At 51.7% G+C, this 15,811-nt stretch overlaps 2 protein-coding genes across 2 annotated transcripts in view; one reads left to right on the top strand and one right to left on the bottom strand.

The window, feature by feature from the left end:
• Positions 1–2,428, top strand: part of RADIL (Rap associating with DIL domain) — a 16,890-nt gene extending 14,462 nt beyond the window's left edge. Inside the window, exons 11-14 of the mRNA XM_009286567.2 lie at positions 26–242; positions 542–681; positions 1,516–1,655; positions 2,323–2,428. Of these exons, the coding sequence (XP_009284842.1) occupies positions 26–242; positions 542–681; positions 1,516–1,655; positions 2,323–2,428 (603 nt within the window). The remainder of the gene's footprint in view (positions 1–25; positions 243–541; positions 682–1,515; positions 1,656–2,322) is intronic.
• Positions 2,429–5,269: 2,841 nt separating this feature from the next.
• AP5Z1 (adaptor related protein complex 5 zeta 1 subunit) lies at positions 5,270–15,437 on the bottom strand. The gene is made up of 15 exons (XM_009286406.2): positions 15,253–15,437; positions 12,918–13,062; positions 11,701–11,813; positions 11,025–11,193; positions 10,441–10,581; positions 10,025–10,062; positions 9,779–9,941; positions 9,333–9,511; positions 8,688–8,830; positions 7,694–7,843; positions 7,347–7,458; positions 6,843–6,940; positions 6,436–6,568; positions 6,042–6,256; positions 5,270–5,712 (listed from the first exon to the last, which is right to left on the bottom strand). Exons 1-15 carry the CDS (start codon positions 15,340–15,342, stop codon positions 5,442–5,444), a joined length of 2,160 nt encoding a protein of 719 aa, XP_009284681.1. The 5' UTR covers positions 15,343–15,437; the 3' UTR covers positions 5,270–5,441.
• Between the last annotated feature and the right edge of the window lie 374 nt (positions 15,438–15,811).

Here is a 15,811-nt window from a genome sequence, read left to right as displayed (position 1 = left end):
CCCCGGCGGACCCCCTGCGGGGGAGCCGCAGCTCCAGGAGAAGCTGAAGCAGCTGCAGCTGGGCAGGGGTCCGGCCCCCAAAGCTGGCACGGCGCCCTCAGACCCCTCCTGCCTGCTGACACCACCCACCACCCCCCTGAATTTCGACTCTGGGAGCCTGGAGTCCCCGCAGGGCACCGGCAAGGGGCTGCAGGACCCCCGGAGGAACGGGATGAACGGCACCAAAGGCAGCTCTCCTGAAGGTATCAAAAGCTGGCGCTGCCCTGCTTTGGGGGTGCAGGATTGGGGCATGAAGGTGGTTGCTGCCATTCTCCTGTGCAGCCCTCCCCGTACACACGGTTCCTGTGGGGACTTGTCAGTGCTTGGACAAGGCAGGTGAGAGCAAATGAAGCATCTCATCCAGCTCCTGCCCTGGCAGAAAACCAGCCAGGGGCTACCCGAAGTCAGCTTTGATGGGGTTTTGGGGGGCAGCTTTCTGTGGGAGGTTGTGAGGCTGGGTTTGGGCGATGCCAGAGTGGTAAGCTGGTCTCTCTGTTGCCAGGATGCTCGCCGACCCCCTATGACTACCCCACGCCAGAGTCTTCCAGCCGCAGCTCTGCCACCGATGACTTCTGCTACGTCTTTGTGGTGGAGCTGGAGAGAGGACCCATCGGGCTGGGGATGGGGCTGATCGACGGCTTGGTGAGTTCTCACCGATCGCAGGACAGGGCTGATGCTCCTCCAAATAGCTGCAGTGGGACATGTGGGACATGTTTTATACCCCAAGAAGAGCCAGCAAAGAAGCTAATGGCTTCCCACGGGAGCTAGGCTGCATCTCCTGGGGAAAATGAGGCGGAGTGATCTCTCGGGAGGAGCAGATCTCTGCTCCTGGGTCTCTGTGCCTTGCACGCAAAGTTTATCACAGCTGTCCTGCAGCTGGAGAGAGCAAACAGGCTTGGCGCTCTTGTGGAAGGAAAATGACTCAGCCGAGGTCTCTCCTCCACACTTCAGCGGGTGGCAAGGGAAGCGGAGGGGAGCAGGGAGGCTCACGGGGTGTCAGAACAGCTCTGCCAGCGATGGCACTCATTGCATAAGGCAGCATTGCAATCTGGCTTAGTATGGTGGATCATCTTACTAAGTGGCCTTTCACAGCCGTGCATTAGTCAGTAGGAAACAGGGCATCACTGAGCCCCGGGGACAGCCGTGAGCAAAGAGCTCCCATCCCAAGACAGCTGCAGGTTAACGATGCTTTACTCTTAATTAAACTGAACAAGAAAAGATTGCCCCTACCTCTCCTTTCTGTGTATAAACTGATACAAAACTGAAGGCTGACGTTTCCTTCCTGTTACTGTTAGCGACACTGTCCCCAGCACCCATCCATCACATTCCCCAGCACCTCCAGGGTCCCGCCTGGCATCAAGCACCTGCTTGGCTGTGCGCTGTCACCCTGCCTGAGGAGCTCAGCCCTTTGGGACCACAAACCTTTTGTGTCCCCTCCGCCCTGGCTGGTTGCTCACCACCTTTCCCTGCCAACAGCACACTCCTCTCTGCTCCCCGGGGATCTACATCCGCACCCTGATTGAGGACAGCCCTGCGGCCGATGACGGCAGGCTCTCCATCGGGGACCGCATCCTGGCTGTCAATGGCACCAGTCTCATTGGGGCAGACTACCAAAGGTGAGTCACCCCTTGCTGGAGGGCCCGGTCCGGTATCGGCACTGTGGGGGTTAATGCTCAAGTCTAGGTTTTCAGCTGTTTTGCAGCAAAGAGCTGCGCAGGGTCTCCGAGCGCCTGGCGCTACGGTCCCGTCCAACAACGCAGAGGATGCTGCGGTATGGGCAAGCCGCAGAGAGAAGGCAACTTGTGCAGGACACTGGAAAGGGGGGAAGGCAGCTAGGTGGAAGGGTTTGGAAGAGGGATCAGGGAGCAAAAGCTGGAGAGCACATTTGGGAAATAAATGAGAGCCCCAGAGGTGGGTCTCAGCAATGCAGAGCTCCTCCAGCCCATCCCACCCCAGGCTTCCTTGCAAAGTGGGATGGAGCAGCTTGCACCCTGCCTGGCTGTCCGAGGCAGAGCCCAGGTGCCCACAGGGCAGAGCAGCTCAGGGCTCGTTTGCCCTCGTCCTGGCAGCACTCGCATGGAGGCCAGGCTCCCTGTAAAGCTACAGGCAGAAGAGAAACAGACCCTGCTTGTAACACTGAGCAGGCACAAAGCAGAGAGTGGGGGGGTGTTCTAGCAAACAGGGGGGTGTTTTGCAAATGTCCATGAACTGGCAGGCTCCTGGGGGGCTGCCAGCCTGCGGGGAACAAGAATTCACCTCTCTCCCTGTTGCTGCTCTCTGCAGTGCGGTAGACCTCATCCGCTCCGGAGGGAAGAAGCTGCGGTTTCTGGTTGCCAAGTCAGACATGGAAATAGCCAAAAAAATCGGTTCCAGCTCCTCTTCCTCCTAGTTATTGTGGTACGAAGGTCCTTCTGCAGCAGCTTGCAAGTGCAGCTCTGGCTAAGGCTGCCCTCAGGGAGCCTGGAGTGCAAGAAGGAAGACCAGGACTCCATAGCCCTTGATTTGCTTTTCGACACCTTGCCCCTGCACTGCAGCAGATGAAAGGACATGCAAGGGTGGTGCATGCTTCTCCCACTGCACTGGCTGGGAGCATCGTTCCTGATCAATTGCCCAGCCTCATCTTACACCCTGTGTCGTCCTTCTCAGGAGCTTTCCTGTTCCTTCGTCCCCTCTGGCAGGGGACAGGAAGGGGATGCTCCCCCCACGGGGACTGTAGGCAGGCTTCTCTGTTCCTCTAGGCTGACAGCTCTGCGTGATCTCTCACGCTGGCAGGCAGAAGGCTTGAAACACCTTTGGGATTTAAAGATTAGCATGTGGGGCAGGCCTGGGCTTCGCTGTAGCAGTGGCCATCTGAGGTGCTGGCACATCAGGCTGGAAAAGGGTGCCCAGCTCTGGGGGTGGTAAAGGCAGCACAAGCAGGAGCAGGATTCCATGCAGGGTGCATTGCTAAGAGTTAAGTTCGTTCCCTGGTGCCATACCCTAAGTCAGGTGCCTTTCTGCTGCTGGGCTACAATCACACTGCCCCCAGCCCTGCTTCGGGATTGGAAGCAGCTGCAGCAAAGGGCTGACACCACCAGCAGTTCCCTGTGAGTCCTGGGGGGAGCCCCTTGAAGAAAAGGACTCTCTCGCCCTTGCTCATGCAGCAGATTTATTGCCTGGCTCTGGCACCATGATCCTGGCAGAAGGCCCCCAGCCTGACCCAGCAGCGCGGGGCACTCACAGCAGAGAATTTCCCCACGCGGGAGCTGTTGCCCTTTCCAAGGGGCTACGGCCAGGTTAGTGCTTCTGTGCCTGCCCCTGGTCCCTGCGAGCTGGGAACGGTGGGTTTGTGCTACCAGGAACCTGGGCGAGCCCGGCAGTGTGCGGTCCCAGACCCCAGGTGTGGCTGACACTAGCCCAGGCAGACAAACGACATCTTGGCACCGCGTCCTAGTCCTCTCCCTCCAGCTTTGCCAGGCCATTGTAAGGCCACCCTGTTTCCTGCCCAGCTCAGAGCATCTCAGAAGTGCGTGCTGCTGACGTGCCGACGCGTGATGATGGGCAGCAAAGGCTCCCTTTGGAAGGTCAGTCTTGAACGTCCCAGAAACAGCTCTGCTATCTGCTGCTAACAACGGTGTCAGCAGAGCAGAGCTGGCAGCTCCACCGTGCGGCTGGCCGGTCCCCTGCACACCCGGCCTCCTGCCTGCCAAGTCCTCTCTGTGCTTTTAGCAACATTAACGGGATAAACCCGACCCGATTTCCACATATAGACAGATACCGAGACCTAGTTTAGCCGAACCCTATTAAAACAGCCTGCTGCAAAGCCCTACATCACACCCTGCACTTAAACCAGCATGGTCTAGGCTCTGGCAGCAAATTGGATATTCACACGGCATCTCACAACAAGAGTTTCTCCAACCATTGTGATGCTAAAAAAGGGATGCTTAACAGGGTTGGCCTTAATTAAACCTCAGATACTTCACTGCTGTAGTTTTGGTTTCTGTGCTTAATCTTGCACTTTGCAGGAGAGAGATGTCAGAATAATCCACGCAGGGGAAACACTCCACTACTGGATTTCAGCGCAGCCTGGTTTGCCTTTTCTAGGGCAAGACAGACCTTCACCGAGACACTAGTGCCTTTGCTTCTCTGCTAGGCCATGCTCATGCCAACTGGCCTGGGGTGCCGCCCCAGCAGGGGCTGGGAGCAATGCATCCCTCCTGCCACTGACTCAGCTGTACCAGGCAAGTGAGCAAAGGCTCAGGGCCCCACAGGGCTCCTGGTGATTCACTTGACTTTGAATCAAGTAGGTATGTCGGCCCGTCATCCTCCACCGAGCTCAGCAGGTTTGTAGGGCAGGAAATGGGCTGCCTAGAGCCCCTGGGCAAACTGCATGCACTCCTTACTCCCCTCTGCCCGGGAGCCAGCGCTCAGGGGAGGCTTGGTTTGCACTAGACAGTACTGGGCTGCACCCTGGCAAGTTCCAGCGGTATCAACACAGCCCTCTGCTCCCCACCGAGCCTGACTCTCCAGGCACCCCTGGAGGTGGGAAACAGCCCCAGAGCTGTATGTTGCTCACAGTGCAGTCACGTATTGAAATGGACTGTAAATAAACGCAGCTATTTACTAGTGTGCATGAGGGCTTGCTTCTCCTGGGAGGAGCAGTGGGACATATTTACTTCCCCCATTTGTTAATACTGTACAGCTTGAATGTGTATAAACTTCTCATACAGATACAGAACACAGCATGGCGCCTGTTTGACACGGGGCTGATGTATGTTAAGAAATGCTCTTGGTGTCAACAATAAACTGGATCAATAAATCTCTCTAAGCTCCCGTCTGGTAGCTGTCTCTTGGATCTCCACGTGTTCACTCTGATGGTAAGACAGAAGAGCAGTGAGGGCTTGCAGCAGACTTAATGGAGTCACTTCTGCTTTCTCCACCTTGTACAGGCCTTTGCTTGGCTGATCTGCTGCAAGCCAAGGCAATAAGAGAAGCATGTGCATAGCCAGGGTGTAGCGAGGGCAAAGGAGGGGGAGAAACATTCAGAGGAGGGGAGGGAAGAAGTACTTCTCCAAAGGGGCATGGTATGCTGGCAAGGTTATTAACACATGCACTCACCCTGCTGCCACATTCACACAAATCCACTGGGATTTTCAATCCATACTGGCCAGGGAGAGATAAGACAAGCTTAGGAGACAGAAAAGCAACAGGCGCTAGGAGACAGAAATACAAACAGCCTCAGACCAGAAGAGCAGCCTCAGCTCTACTTATTCCCATTTTCTGTTTCATTCACAATCATTTGTTCCTCATTTCCAGTTCAGAGCAGGGCCTCAGGCTTGAGCGTCAGCAGTGTCCGACAGAGACACTGTCTCTGTACAGCAGAGTTACGACAGAGGCTGGAGCCACCCAGAAACCTCATGCCCTCACCCTGGCATGCAGCCAGGAGCCGGCTCTAGGAGATGGGTGACTATCCTCAGGGCAAAAGGGAGGGAGTCATTCACCTCTCTCTGAAACCGTGTACTGGCCACATCTACGGGCGGCGTGAACACAAACTGAGCCACGCTTGGCATTTTCAGTAGGTTCATGAGCTCAGTTGCCCGGATAAGGATCTCCTCGAGGTCCTCCTCACAGTAAACAGAGGTGACAGCAGGGCTCTGCACGAATGTCCTCATCTTGGACAGGAACATGGACACTCTGCAGGAGAGAAGGACACAGACATCAGCTGGCGGGACCTCTGCACTCAGCAAGGTCACTACTTAAGCCTGTGTACTCCACAAGACTCTGTTATAGGTGAACACCAGACACTACCCACCCCCTCCTCCTGATGCACAGAGCGTTTAGTCAGCAGATGAATCCCACTTCCCCAAACTGTGCTCCTCCACAGCTTGCTTCCTCTGTCCTGTTTCAGTTTCAGGTTCCATCAGTTGCCAAGCTTGATTATTTAACACTAGCACACATCTGTGTTTGGACCCATGAGATCTGCATGTTTCAGCCCTTTGCCCTTCCCCACCATCCCTCCTCACCTGGGGATCAAGTCCTGGCTGCGAGCTGCCAACTTGGTCAAGGTGGCCATAAGGACACTGATGGCGCGGGGTGCGTAGCTGGAGGTGCTAGCCAGTGGTCGGAGCTGGGTGATTTCAAATAGCATGGCCTCTAGAGTCTCAAAGAACCGGTTGATCTGCTCTACAGTGCAGCGCTTGTCATAGGACACAGACATGTACTCTCCAATAGCCCAGACCTGAAGCGAAGGCAGATGTGCTCAGGGCAAGCAGAAGAAAAAGGGATCGAATAATTTTTAGGAAATGGCAAATCAGATTAGCTAATGCTAGGACAGAGGAGAGGAGGAAAGGAAAGGTGACCAACAGATTGCACTGCAGTTGGAGCAACCTGTGGCAGAAGCAAGCAGACCCTGCTTACCACGTGAGTGAAGATGGCCTCCTTGTTCTGGATGTTGCTGACTGTTCCTGAGAACTCCAGAATCTCCTTGGACAGTTCCACGATGAGCGCAGGGTGCAGCTTGCAGAGCATCACCAGCTGCGAGCTCAGCACCCTGGGGGAGACAGATGGGCAGAGCTCAGACCACGGGCAAGGCGGTCATCGCCAAACCGAGGAGGTGCTGGCAGCACCCAGCCACTGGCACGGTGTCTGTACACTCAGGATGCCTCCAGCAGGGCTGACGGTGCAGTTCCCGTTTCGCACCCTCCAAAGATGTGACGCAGCAGGGACTGAGCCACAAGTGAAAAGGCTCCCGGGCTGCCCTGGGGTGCCAGGCTGCAGCCAGTGGAAGGGCTGGGAGCTTGGCTGGGCCTCTTGTCCCATCTCACCTGTACACGTCATCTTTAAATGCTGGGATCTCATAGAGCTGGTCACTCCTCTGCAGCAGCAGCACCACCAGCTGGTTTATCAGTGGCCCATCTGCAAACTGAGAAACAGCCCTTGTTTCAGCAATACCAGTGACTTCCAGCAGCCAAAAACCAAACTAACCAGCCAGATAAGACAGCTGGCACAGAAACAGCCTGATCCAGCAGGAGGGGAGCAGTGCACAAAGCAGGTATCAGGCGCTCATTCTGCTCTCACCCACCTCCTTTACAGCTGGCTGAGAGAACAGTGTGAAGCCTGACACTGCACCATGGAGCTTTTCTGCTTCTCCAGATGAAGTAGCCAGCTCAGTTCTGGTTCATGCCAGTATTAGACCATCCCACCCTCCCCTCATGCACCCTTCTGTTGAAGCTGCAGTGTCTTAACAATTTTGCTTCTATGACTGCTCTTCACATAACAAGAGATCCCCGCGGCACGACTGGGAGCCAAACTCCCCCAAAAGGGCCTACCTCTGCCACCACCCTGAAAAAGAGCTCCAGTAAGACAGGGACAGTCTCTGCACACTGCACGACCCTTGGGCTGCTGGCCAGGGATCCCAGCAGCTGCCGAAGTGGAATCAGCCTGTGGGCAAGAGAAGAGTTACTGTTGAAGGCTTGCTCCCAGCTACTCTCCTGGATGCTCTTTCCTATCACCCCACAAGGCCTTTGAGCGCTTGGCAAAGCTAACACAGGGAAGATCAAATCCACCTCACCCCAGCTGAAAGTGGCTACGCCTTTCCCAGCAATCCCAGTGCTGCCTCCCAGAGCTGGGTGGCCAAACCAAACCCTTGTGGTAGTCTCCTACAGCAGCCTTCTACCTCTCAGGGGCATCCTCGGGAGCAGACTTGGTGCGGAGAAGATACTGGAACATGCTCTTGTAGAGGGGATGGCGAAAGGCTTCCAGACAGGTGGCTGGTTTCACAGCTGGGTCGCTGGCAGCCCTCTCGGAGGTAGGAAGAGCAGTTGACCTAGCAGGAGGCACACACAGAACGTGCTGCATTATGAGAATGGGCCAGGGCACAGCTGGAATCCTGAACAATGGAATAACTCCCTTTCCACTGCAACAGGGACAGCAAGTTGGTCTAATCAAGGCCCTCTGGAAGCCAGAGAACCAGGATGACAGAAGATTATGAACTCAGACCCCCTGGGCTCAGGCAATAGTTCCAGAATTGCTTCTGTATCACTCCTGGGAAAGGGGAAAATGGTGCTCTGTATCCCTCAGTCATCGAAGCCCACCAACATCCTGCCTCTAGGGTGACTCCCTTTTCTAAGCATTCCAGAAAGAGCTGCTAATGTCAGGGAAGAACAAGGAAGAGCAGAGGTACAGCAGTGAGAGCCAGTCCCAGTCCTATCCCATCTTCCTGGAGACTCACAGTTCCTAATGACCTCAGGAAGAAACCTCTGTATGCCTCCAGGAGAACAAAGCCAGAAAAGAGGGGTCAGAGCAGGCAAAGACCACCAGATAGCCCATGCCTCCATGTTGAGGTGGTGGCTCATGGCACGCACTTCAGCATGTGGCAACCATTTGGAGCTGGATACGGAGAGGGGAATGACAACAGCTCCCTGAGCCCCAAGACAGTCCAGTACTGAAGTGTAAGAACCGGTCACCTTCTCTTCCCATGCACAGCACATCACTAGGAAAACTGGGCTGACATCTGTGCAGCTTTGTGTTAACTTGACTGTAGCAGATACCTCTCGTTCTGTGACAGCAGCAGCCAGAGGGCAGCTGTGAGGCTCAGAGGAGAATGTACTAGGCTATGGTCAATGTCAAGACCCTGATTAGCAAGCGAGAGGAAGGGAAGGTAGCATTACCTCAGCTGGATGTCCAGAGCTGCTGTCAAACAGGGCAGGTCAAGCAGCAAATGGAAGATCTCAATGGCTGTGCCTACATCCAGCAGAAATGGGAGAAGGTCCACAAACTCAGAGATAAGGGGTGGGCTGTTCCACGCCAGGAACTGCAAGGAACAAGCACAAACTGCTAACCCTGCTATTCCACCACACTCCCAGATGATTCTCACACTGTGATCAAAAGGGACGGGGAAGGGAAAGTCACTTCTGAAAAGCACAGCCAGAGAAGTCTGAGGGTTTGGTCAAAACCTGGGAGGCTGCTGGAAGCTCAACCCAGGCATCTGGCAGCTGGTTCAGTGGCTGGCAAGCTGCAACTTATTAAGGTTTTCCAGAAACAAAGTGCTGTGTCCTAACTGTGTTCACTGCACTTCCCAACTCACTGGCAGTAATACTAATGCAGACTCTCCTCTACTGGCAGTACTTATCACACCCAGAACCCTCTTCCCTCTTCAAACTCACACTTGCTTTTGTAACAGTCCTTCTTGCCCGTGCTCTCCCTAGCACTGCCATGGAGGCACATGGAGGGCTCTGGGGTGCAAACAGAAAGTTCTGGGGCACAGAAAGGAACATGGAGCAGGCTCTCTCCTGTGCTGCTCCAGCAAGTTGTACCTTGAAGAGATTTGGGAAGCTCTGCCTGAATATGCTGGAGGTCTCAGTGAAGAGCTGGCTGTTGTCTTTGCAGAACTGGACAAATTCGAAGGCCAGTGATGGGTTGTGGAAGAGCTGAGCCGGGATATCAGTGAATAAGTGTTTGTAGATTGCATCAGAGTCCACAGCTGCCATTTTGCCTGGGAGGACACAGCACAGTGCTGAGCACAGCCCACCCAGCAGCCCTGCCAACAAGGGCTCCAGGGGCTAAGCTACATCTGGGTTATGTTTTTCTAAAGAGCACAGGACACCCTGGCTCCTGAGTCTCCTGGAGTGGGATCATTCATCTCAGAGTCCAGCCAAGGCTGAGTTACCAACTCTGGCAGCCAGCAAACTGCCAGGACAAAAGGCTGTGCTGGGTATGCAAGACTAGATCGTGAAGGAGGGGGTGAGTGCTCATGACTTACTGTGGTTCAGGAAGAACTGGGCAATGGGCAGTAGTGCCCTGGCATAAGTGGCATCCCCACAGATTCTGCCGTGCAGGATTTTCAGGAAGGAGACTGCGCGGTACATGTAGGAGGAATCCTGTTTGCAGATGATGTCCATGATGGTCACCGCCTCAATGAGACACTGCAGGAGAGCAGAGAGTCAGATCAGAGTGGGGGAAGAAGCCACAACTCCCAAGAGCTTCAGCCCCACCTCTGTGTACTTACAGCTTTCTGCAGGTCTCCATCATCTTTCTTCAGGGGTCCTGCCAGACAAAGGAGTCCAAGTTAAACTTTGAGTCCACACGGGAACATTAGGCTGTCAGTTTGAACACTAACCCAGATTTCAGGACAGGTGGGAACACATACTGATCCCAATTCCAGGCTAATGAGAACCAAGTTCCACAGCCCCCCCTGCAAATCAAGGGTAGGAGGCAGAACATGGCCATTCCCTCCAAATCCCTCCGAACACCCCAGCTCAGGGCTGGTCAATGACTCGCACCAGCAGCTGCAACCGCTCCCATGCCTAGAGTCTGACTGCGGACTCTAGGGAGGGAGATCCCAGCCCAAAGAGGCAGTGAACCAGAAACATTTTCAAGAACACTACCAAGAGAACTCCAAGGAGGGTTCATGGCAAGACTCACGCCGGTTGCTCTGCTCAATAAGCCGCTGGCAGTACTCGAAGGCTTTCTCCCGCAGACGCTCCTTTGGGGGAAGCAGGCGACTAGATGTGGATGTAGTGGAGACCACGGACATAACAGACCTGTCCATTCCTGATTTGTCATCTACAGAATAAAGGTTACCACATATCAGCTCATGTCATGGGCAATGTAACCCACAGAGCTGCCCAGCAACAGCAAGGGGAGCTGTCTGTCCCCAGGTGTGCTGCGAAGAAAAGGAGGCTGTGGAAGAAGGGATTGCTACAAGAATACTAAGTAGATGCTGTCTCCCACCACCCAGGCCTTTTTTCTCAGTGACCCATGGGATTTGCCTGAAACCAGGGGACTCAGTGAACGAATAATTCCTCGTGGAAGGGTCAGTAAGGATCAGTCAGGAGGTTTCGTGATATTCCTTCCCAAAGTTTCCCTGCTCCTAGTCCAAGAGATCTGAACTCTTGCCCATATTCCTGCCACTTGCTGGGTTGCTGGTGTAGCCACCTAATCATCTCAGAGCATACACCCCTCTTGTGGATGCAACCCACACTGGCCTGCAGCCCTTCGGTTCGTACCTGAATTAGGGGTCTTCAACCCCTTGCCCCCATAGGACAGCAACCAATTTCGCAGCATGGAGAAGGCTTGTATGTTGAGCCACTGGTCCTGTGTGTAGTACTGACCCACTGAGAGCACTGTGAAGAAGTCTGTGGCAATGGCACCATCCACCTCTGTGACAGGACCAGGCTGCGAGAAAAGATGCAGCAGGTCAGAAGGGAGAGGCTAAGTGATAAGGCAGGGAAAACTCCACTGAGCCCACGGAAACAAGTAGCCCTCGTTTATATGTACTATGGGGCCTGTGGGGGGGGCAGTTATCCAGAGAGAGAAAAGGCAGCTGGGTTGGATCTTTTCCCCCAGCTGGAACACTCCAAACTTTCCCCCTCTCTCTGACACAGGACTCATTTGCAATCAGCTCTTACTCCGAGGTACGTGGCCACTAAAAGACTCTCCCCTCAAAACTACTTCAAGGATCAAAGCTCTGGCTTTACAGCAGAGCTCCTAAATCTTGGGGCTATAAATCCCCCTACTTTGCTTTCCTATGTGTCTTGACCACTTACCCCACAAAAAGTGACAGAAAACAGCAGCACTTCTAGGTTACCATTTCCCAAAAGAAGCTGATTCTGGGAACCCAAAACAGCAGGTAACTGACTAACAAATGCCCCTGTGAGACGACCACGGCAACTCAGCACTTACCTGTCTGGTTCTGGGATTGGAGAAGAAGCCTCCAGAGGGTTGAGCGACTCCTTGCTGAATACTCGCATACCTCAGCCAGTCGGCCATCTTTCTACTGACTACATTGGTCTGCTCTGTACAAGGAAAGTCACAGGGTCATTGCTAGACTGGGCAGAGAAGCAGCCTCTGCAAACATACCCCTGCTGCCCCTCAACTGCTGTGCTTTTCCTCCAGCCTAGATCACTGTCTCTCTGATCCAGCAATCAGTAGAGAAATTGGTGCCCCAAGGTGAATGCCCAATACTCCTCCTCGTACTACTTCAGAGCCCAGGATCGCTCACGCTCATTTCAGAGCTCTGTGTCCTTTTCTCACTCCTACCCACTGGGTCAGTCTCGTTGTTTTGCCTGTTTCCTCAGACAAAAAGTTAGGGAGCAAGTGCTGGAACCAAGGACTTCTGGTACCAGATCAGTCAAGAGGTACTTGTTCCTTTGCCTCCATCCACAGCTGCTATTAGGAGGAAGGCGCAAAACTACTGTCAAATCTACTCCGGCAGCGGCTGGCTTCAGCTCTGCAGACAAAGGCATAAATCCCTCACAGAGAACATGCAGAAGCTAAGGCAGGTAATCCTGCCTGCTCAGCCAGCCCATACACCCCAGCCCCGCATCCTCCCCAAAGCCTCTCCCGCATACTGCACGACATATGCAAACCTCACAGGAAACTCCCAGAAACAGACTCTTTCTCACAACACAACTCCTCACCATTTTAAGCCTGGAATGCTCTCCTACAGTTTACTCACCAGGGCATATCGCTCACCACTACCCATACAGTCCTGCCTCTCTTATGAAGAGTATCCCTAGTTGTTTTTGCTGTCCTCTTGAACAGATATGCAGGCATGTCTCTGTTTCTATCTCTCACTTTGCTTGACGCCCTTCAGGATAGCTACAATTTCACACTTCTACTGCATCTGGAGACCTCAGCTAGGGTACGTGTTACTGTGATACAAATCCATACAGAACAGAGACTCTGGCCCCCAGAAGGGGCCAAAGCAGCTGAAGGCCCAGTCCCATTTTTGAGTGGTGGACTATATCTCGCCAAATAAGTTAACTTCCCTTGTTGCAGAGATGTCACTTTTAACAGCAGTTTCCAAGTCCTGCTCCTAGCCAAAGCATTCAGAGAGCCTTCTGATCACTATACAGATCACAGCCAGATGGTAATCTCAGGCCTTCCTATATATTTACCTTCAGTTAGAGATTCTGGTGAAAGACTGATAACATTTGACAGGACAGGAAGAAGGTACTGAGCACTCTGACCCTCAGGCAGTCTTCTTTCGAGGACTTTTACAATACGCTGCCCGACAGCAGACACTTCAGCCTTCTTATTTCCCTTAAAAATAAAGCAGAGGTAAAGCTAGGCAGATCATCTTCTACTAGTGCTAGAGACCAATACCATACAAACTCTTCCATCAGGCATCACTACCAATGTCAAACATAAAAAGAACTCACAGCACAGGCTATTTTACCACATTTTACAGAGATCATCTGCAATGTGAATTCACAGATCCCAGGAGGGGAGAGTACTTTGATGGAGCAACAGGTTTGTGGACAACCATCACCTGAAGTGGGAATTAACAACGGCAACGGATGTCTTCAAATTAAACGCTATGATCCATCAATTCTAGAGCAGAGAGTACTGGCACTAACTACTCCCCATGTGGCCAGTTTGCTAGCTCAATTGTTAAATTAGAAATTTATGAACAGAAAATGGACTGTTGTAACATATTCTAGGGCTCTCTGGTTAGTCCATATCCTTACAACGTGGAAAATAAAGCAGCTTCCTCTTTTGGAGGCTGTTATAGCTGTGGCTCTGAGATGCTGTCAAACCCTTCTGTCCAAGACAACTTTGGTAAAGATGACAGATGGACCCAGACTTTTGACAGGTTTTCCTTCTCCACGAATGCCAACAAAAAGTAAACCTGGTCTGCTGCCCAGGGTCTTGGACAGCTGGCTGCTGAAGGCAGCGAACAAACACCAATCTCTGACACTCCCATCTAATAGTCAGATTTGTACCAGATCACTAGAAGCAATTAGGAGATTGCCGGCGAGCTTCCAGTGAGGAATTTCATGTGGGAACCTCATCCATGACTGGGGCTACTTTCTGTGCTTCTCTCATGAATAGATGTGGATAAATCAACCAAAGCAACATGCAGACAGGGAAGTTTAAGGTTTGGGGATGGGGATCTGTGCAGCAAAGGAAAATGGAAGAGACAACCCCGCTCCTTCCGCAGATACACTGCTGCAGCTCACTGTAAATGATGGGGCTGCTTATGTGTGTTGCTGACATCTCTTGTTGCTCAGAGGAAAACCCGAATGAACTCAAATCAATGGCAGGTTTCCAGCTCCTAATGCAACACCAGAGGCTGTGTATTCTGGAAAGCCAAAAGCTTTACAAAAAGAACATCAGCTTTGCAGAGCCAAGGGGGGCAGGGGAGCGAAGAGAAGGAGGATGACTTCCACCCAAAGTCGTGACAAATGAAAATACACAGAAGATGTTTATAAAGGCTCTGCTTTTTGTGTGTCTACTTTCATGAGTGAGACCGCTGGCCATTGCACTCATGTTAGAGAAGTGATACTGAAATAGCTAAAATAGAACAAGTTTTAGTAACGCCAAAAACTGATGAAAGTCTCTTCATGGTTTTAGTTGTAATCTAACAAAAATTAACACACAGGGTATGTTTTTGGATTGTAGAACTGCAAGACAGTCTTAAGGCTGGATATGGGAGAAAGGTTCTTTGTAAGGCAGCACATAAGTAATACGTCACTGTTTTCTGTTTCTATGTTTTCATTTCCTCTAGCTAAGTAAGACTCAGAGGAGCAATCAGAAATGTAGGAGGCATTTCTAAGCACACAGTGAAACCTGGAATGAGAAGTTTCAGAAGGGTTCAGAAAAATATTTTATCGTTAATAGGCACAATAATAGTAAAAGAAGAAGTAAAAGAAGGAAAAAAAAGTTTCCAGGTTATTCCCCAGATGGCAGTCAATGCAGGCAGCACTCAAAACAGGAAGGTCTTCATGTTTTCTTCTCCATGGAGAATCTAGATCTTTGAAATGCCATCCACATTTATAGCCCTACATGTTTTATAGGTTCTATGTATATTTTTTTACATCTGAACGTGAAAGCCAGTACCATAAAATGAAAAAGTAGTAGTAATAAATTTACACTCAAATTTTTTGCTCTACAGGTTCAAGCAGCCCTGACTTGAAGTCTATTATAGCAGCTAGCACTGAAATGTTCCCTTTTGGTTCCAGTTAGTTACAAGCCTGCTTGAGATCCTCAGTCTCCATACATCACAATTTTAAGATGTCTTTGTTATCAAATACTAAACGTAAAAAAGTTGCCATTTTTTCCTACGCAAAGCAGAATAACTAGGTTACTTAAACGAACATGGAAATGCTTCTGCTTTTTCCTAGATACTTTCAATTGATTTTCACTCTCCTTGAGCTCAGCAAACAGGGAACAATCAGAAAGCAAATCCGTATTGACAAGGGAAGATTTCTGACTTGACAGGTCGTTTACCTGAGCCAAAAGGACAGAGGATACCAGGCTCAAGAGCTTTGTATCTTGAATCTCATCACAGGAGAGGATCAGGTCGTTGCAAGGCGACATCTCTCTCAGGATGGCAGCGCATAACACCTGAATCTGCTCAGGGCATTTGGATGAGCACAGCACTGTCTGCAACAGTTCCACAAACTTGCCATCCAGCCTGCAAGAGTCACAGTAAAGCATCGCTGCAAGGCAAGAAAAGATTCAGAGATTTCTCTCCTGCATATTCTTGGTCTTGGGATGATCTCCCTTGATAGTGACCCTGACTAATGCCATCTTATCATCTGTGCTTCTGAATTTTGTCCCTTAGCGCAACTTGAAAGAGCGCTCAGTGACACAAACGCTTGTTACCCTCACCGCAAAAGGAGGTAGGCACCTTCTGCTTAGCAATGGGGAAAAAAAGGCAAAGAGGGGCTTTACATTTATATCGAGGTCAGTGATTTTCAAAACAGGGTGTTTTTTTAAAGCACTAAGCCCCCCCCCCCGGGGGTTTTTTTTTTTTTTTTTTTTTTTATTATTTTTTTTTTTTTAT

The sequence above is a fragment of the Aptenodytes forsteri genome, unplaced genomic scaffold (genome assembly GCF_000699145.1).
Source record: "Aptenodytes forsteri isolate BGI_AS27 unplaced genomic scaffold, ASM69914v1 Scaffold55, whole genome shotgun sequence".
Taxonomy (NCBI): domain Eukaryota; kingdom Metazoa; phylum Chordata; class Aves; order Sphenisciformes; family Spheniscidae; genus Aptenodytes; species Aptenodytes forsteri.
This window is presented reverse-complemented; position numbering and strand designations above follow the sequence as displayed.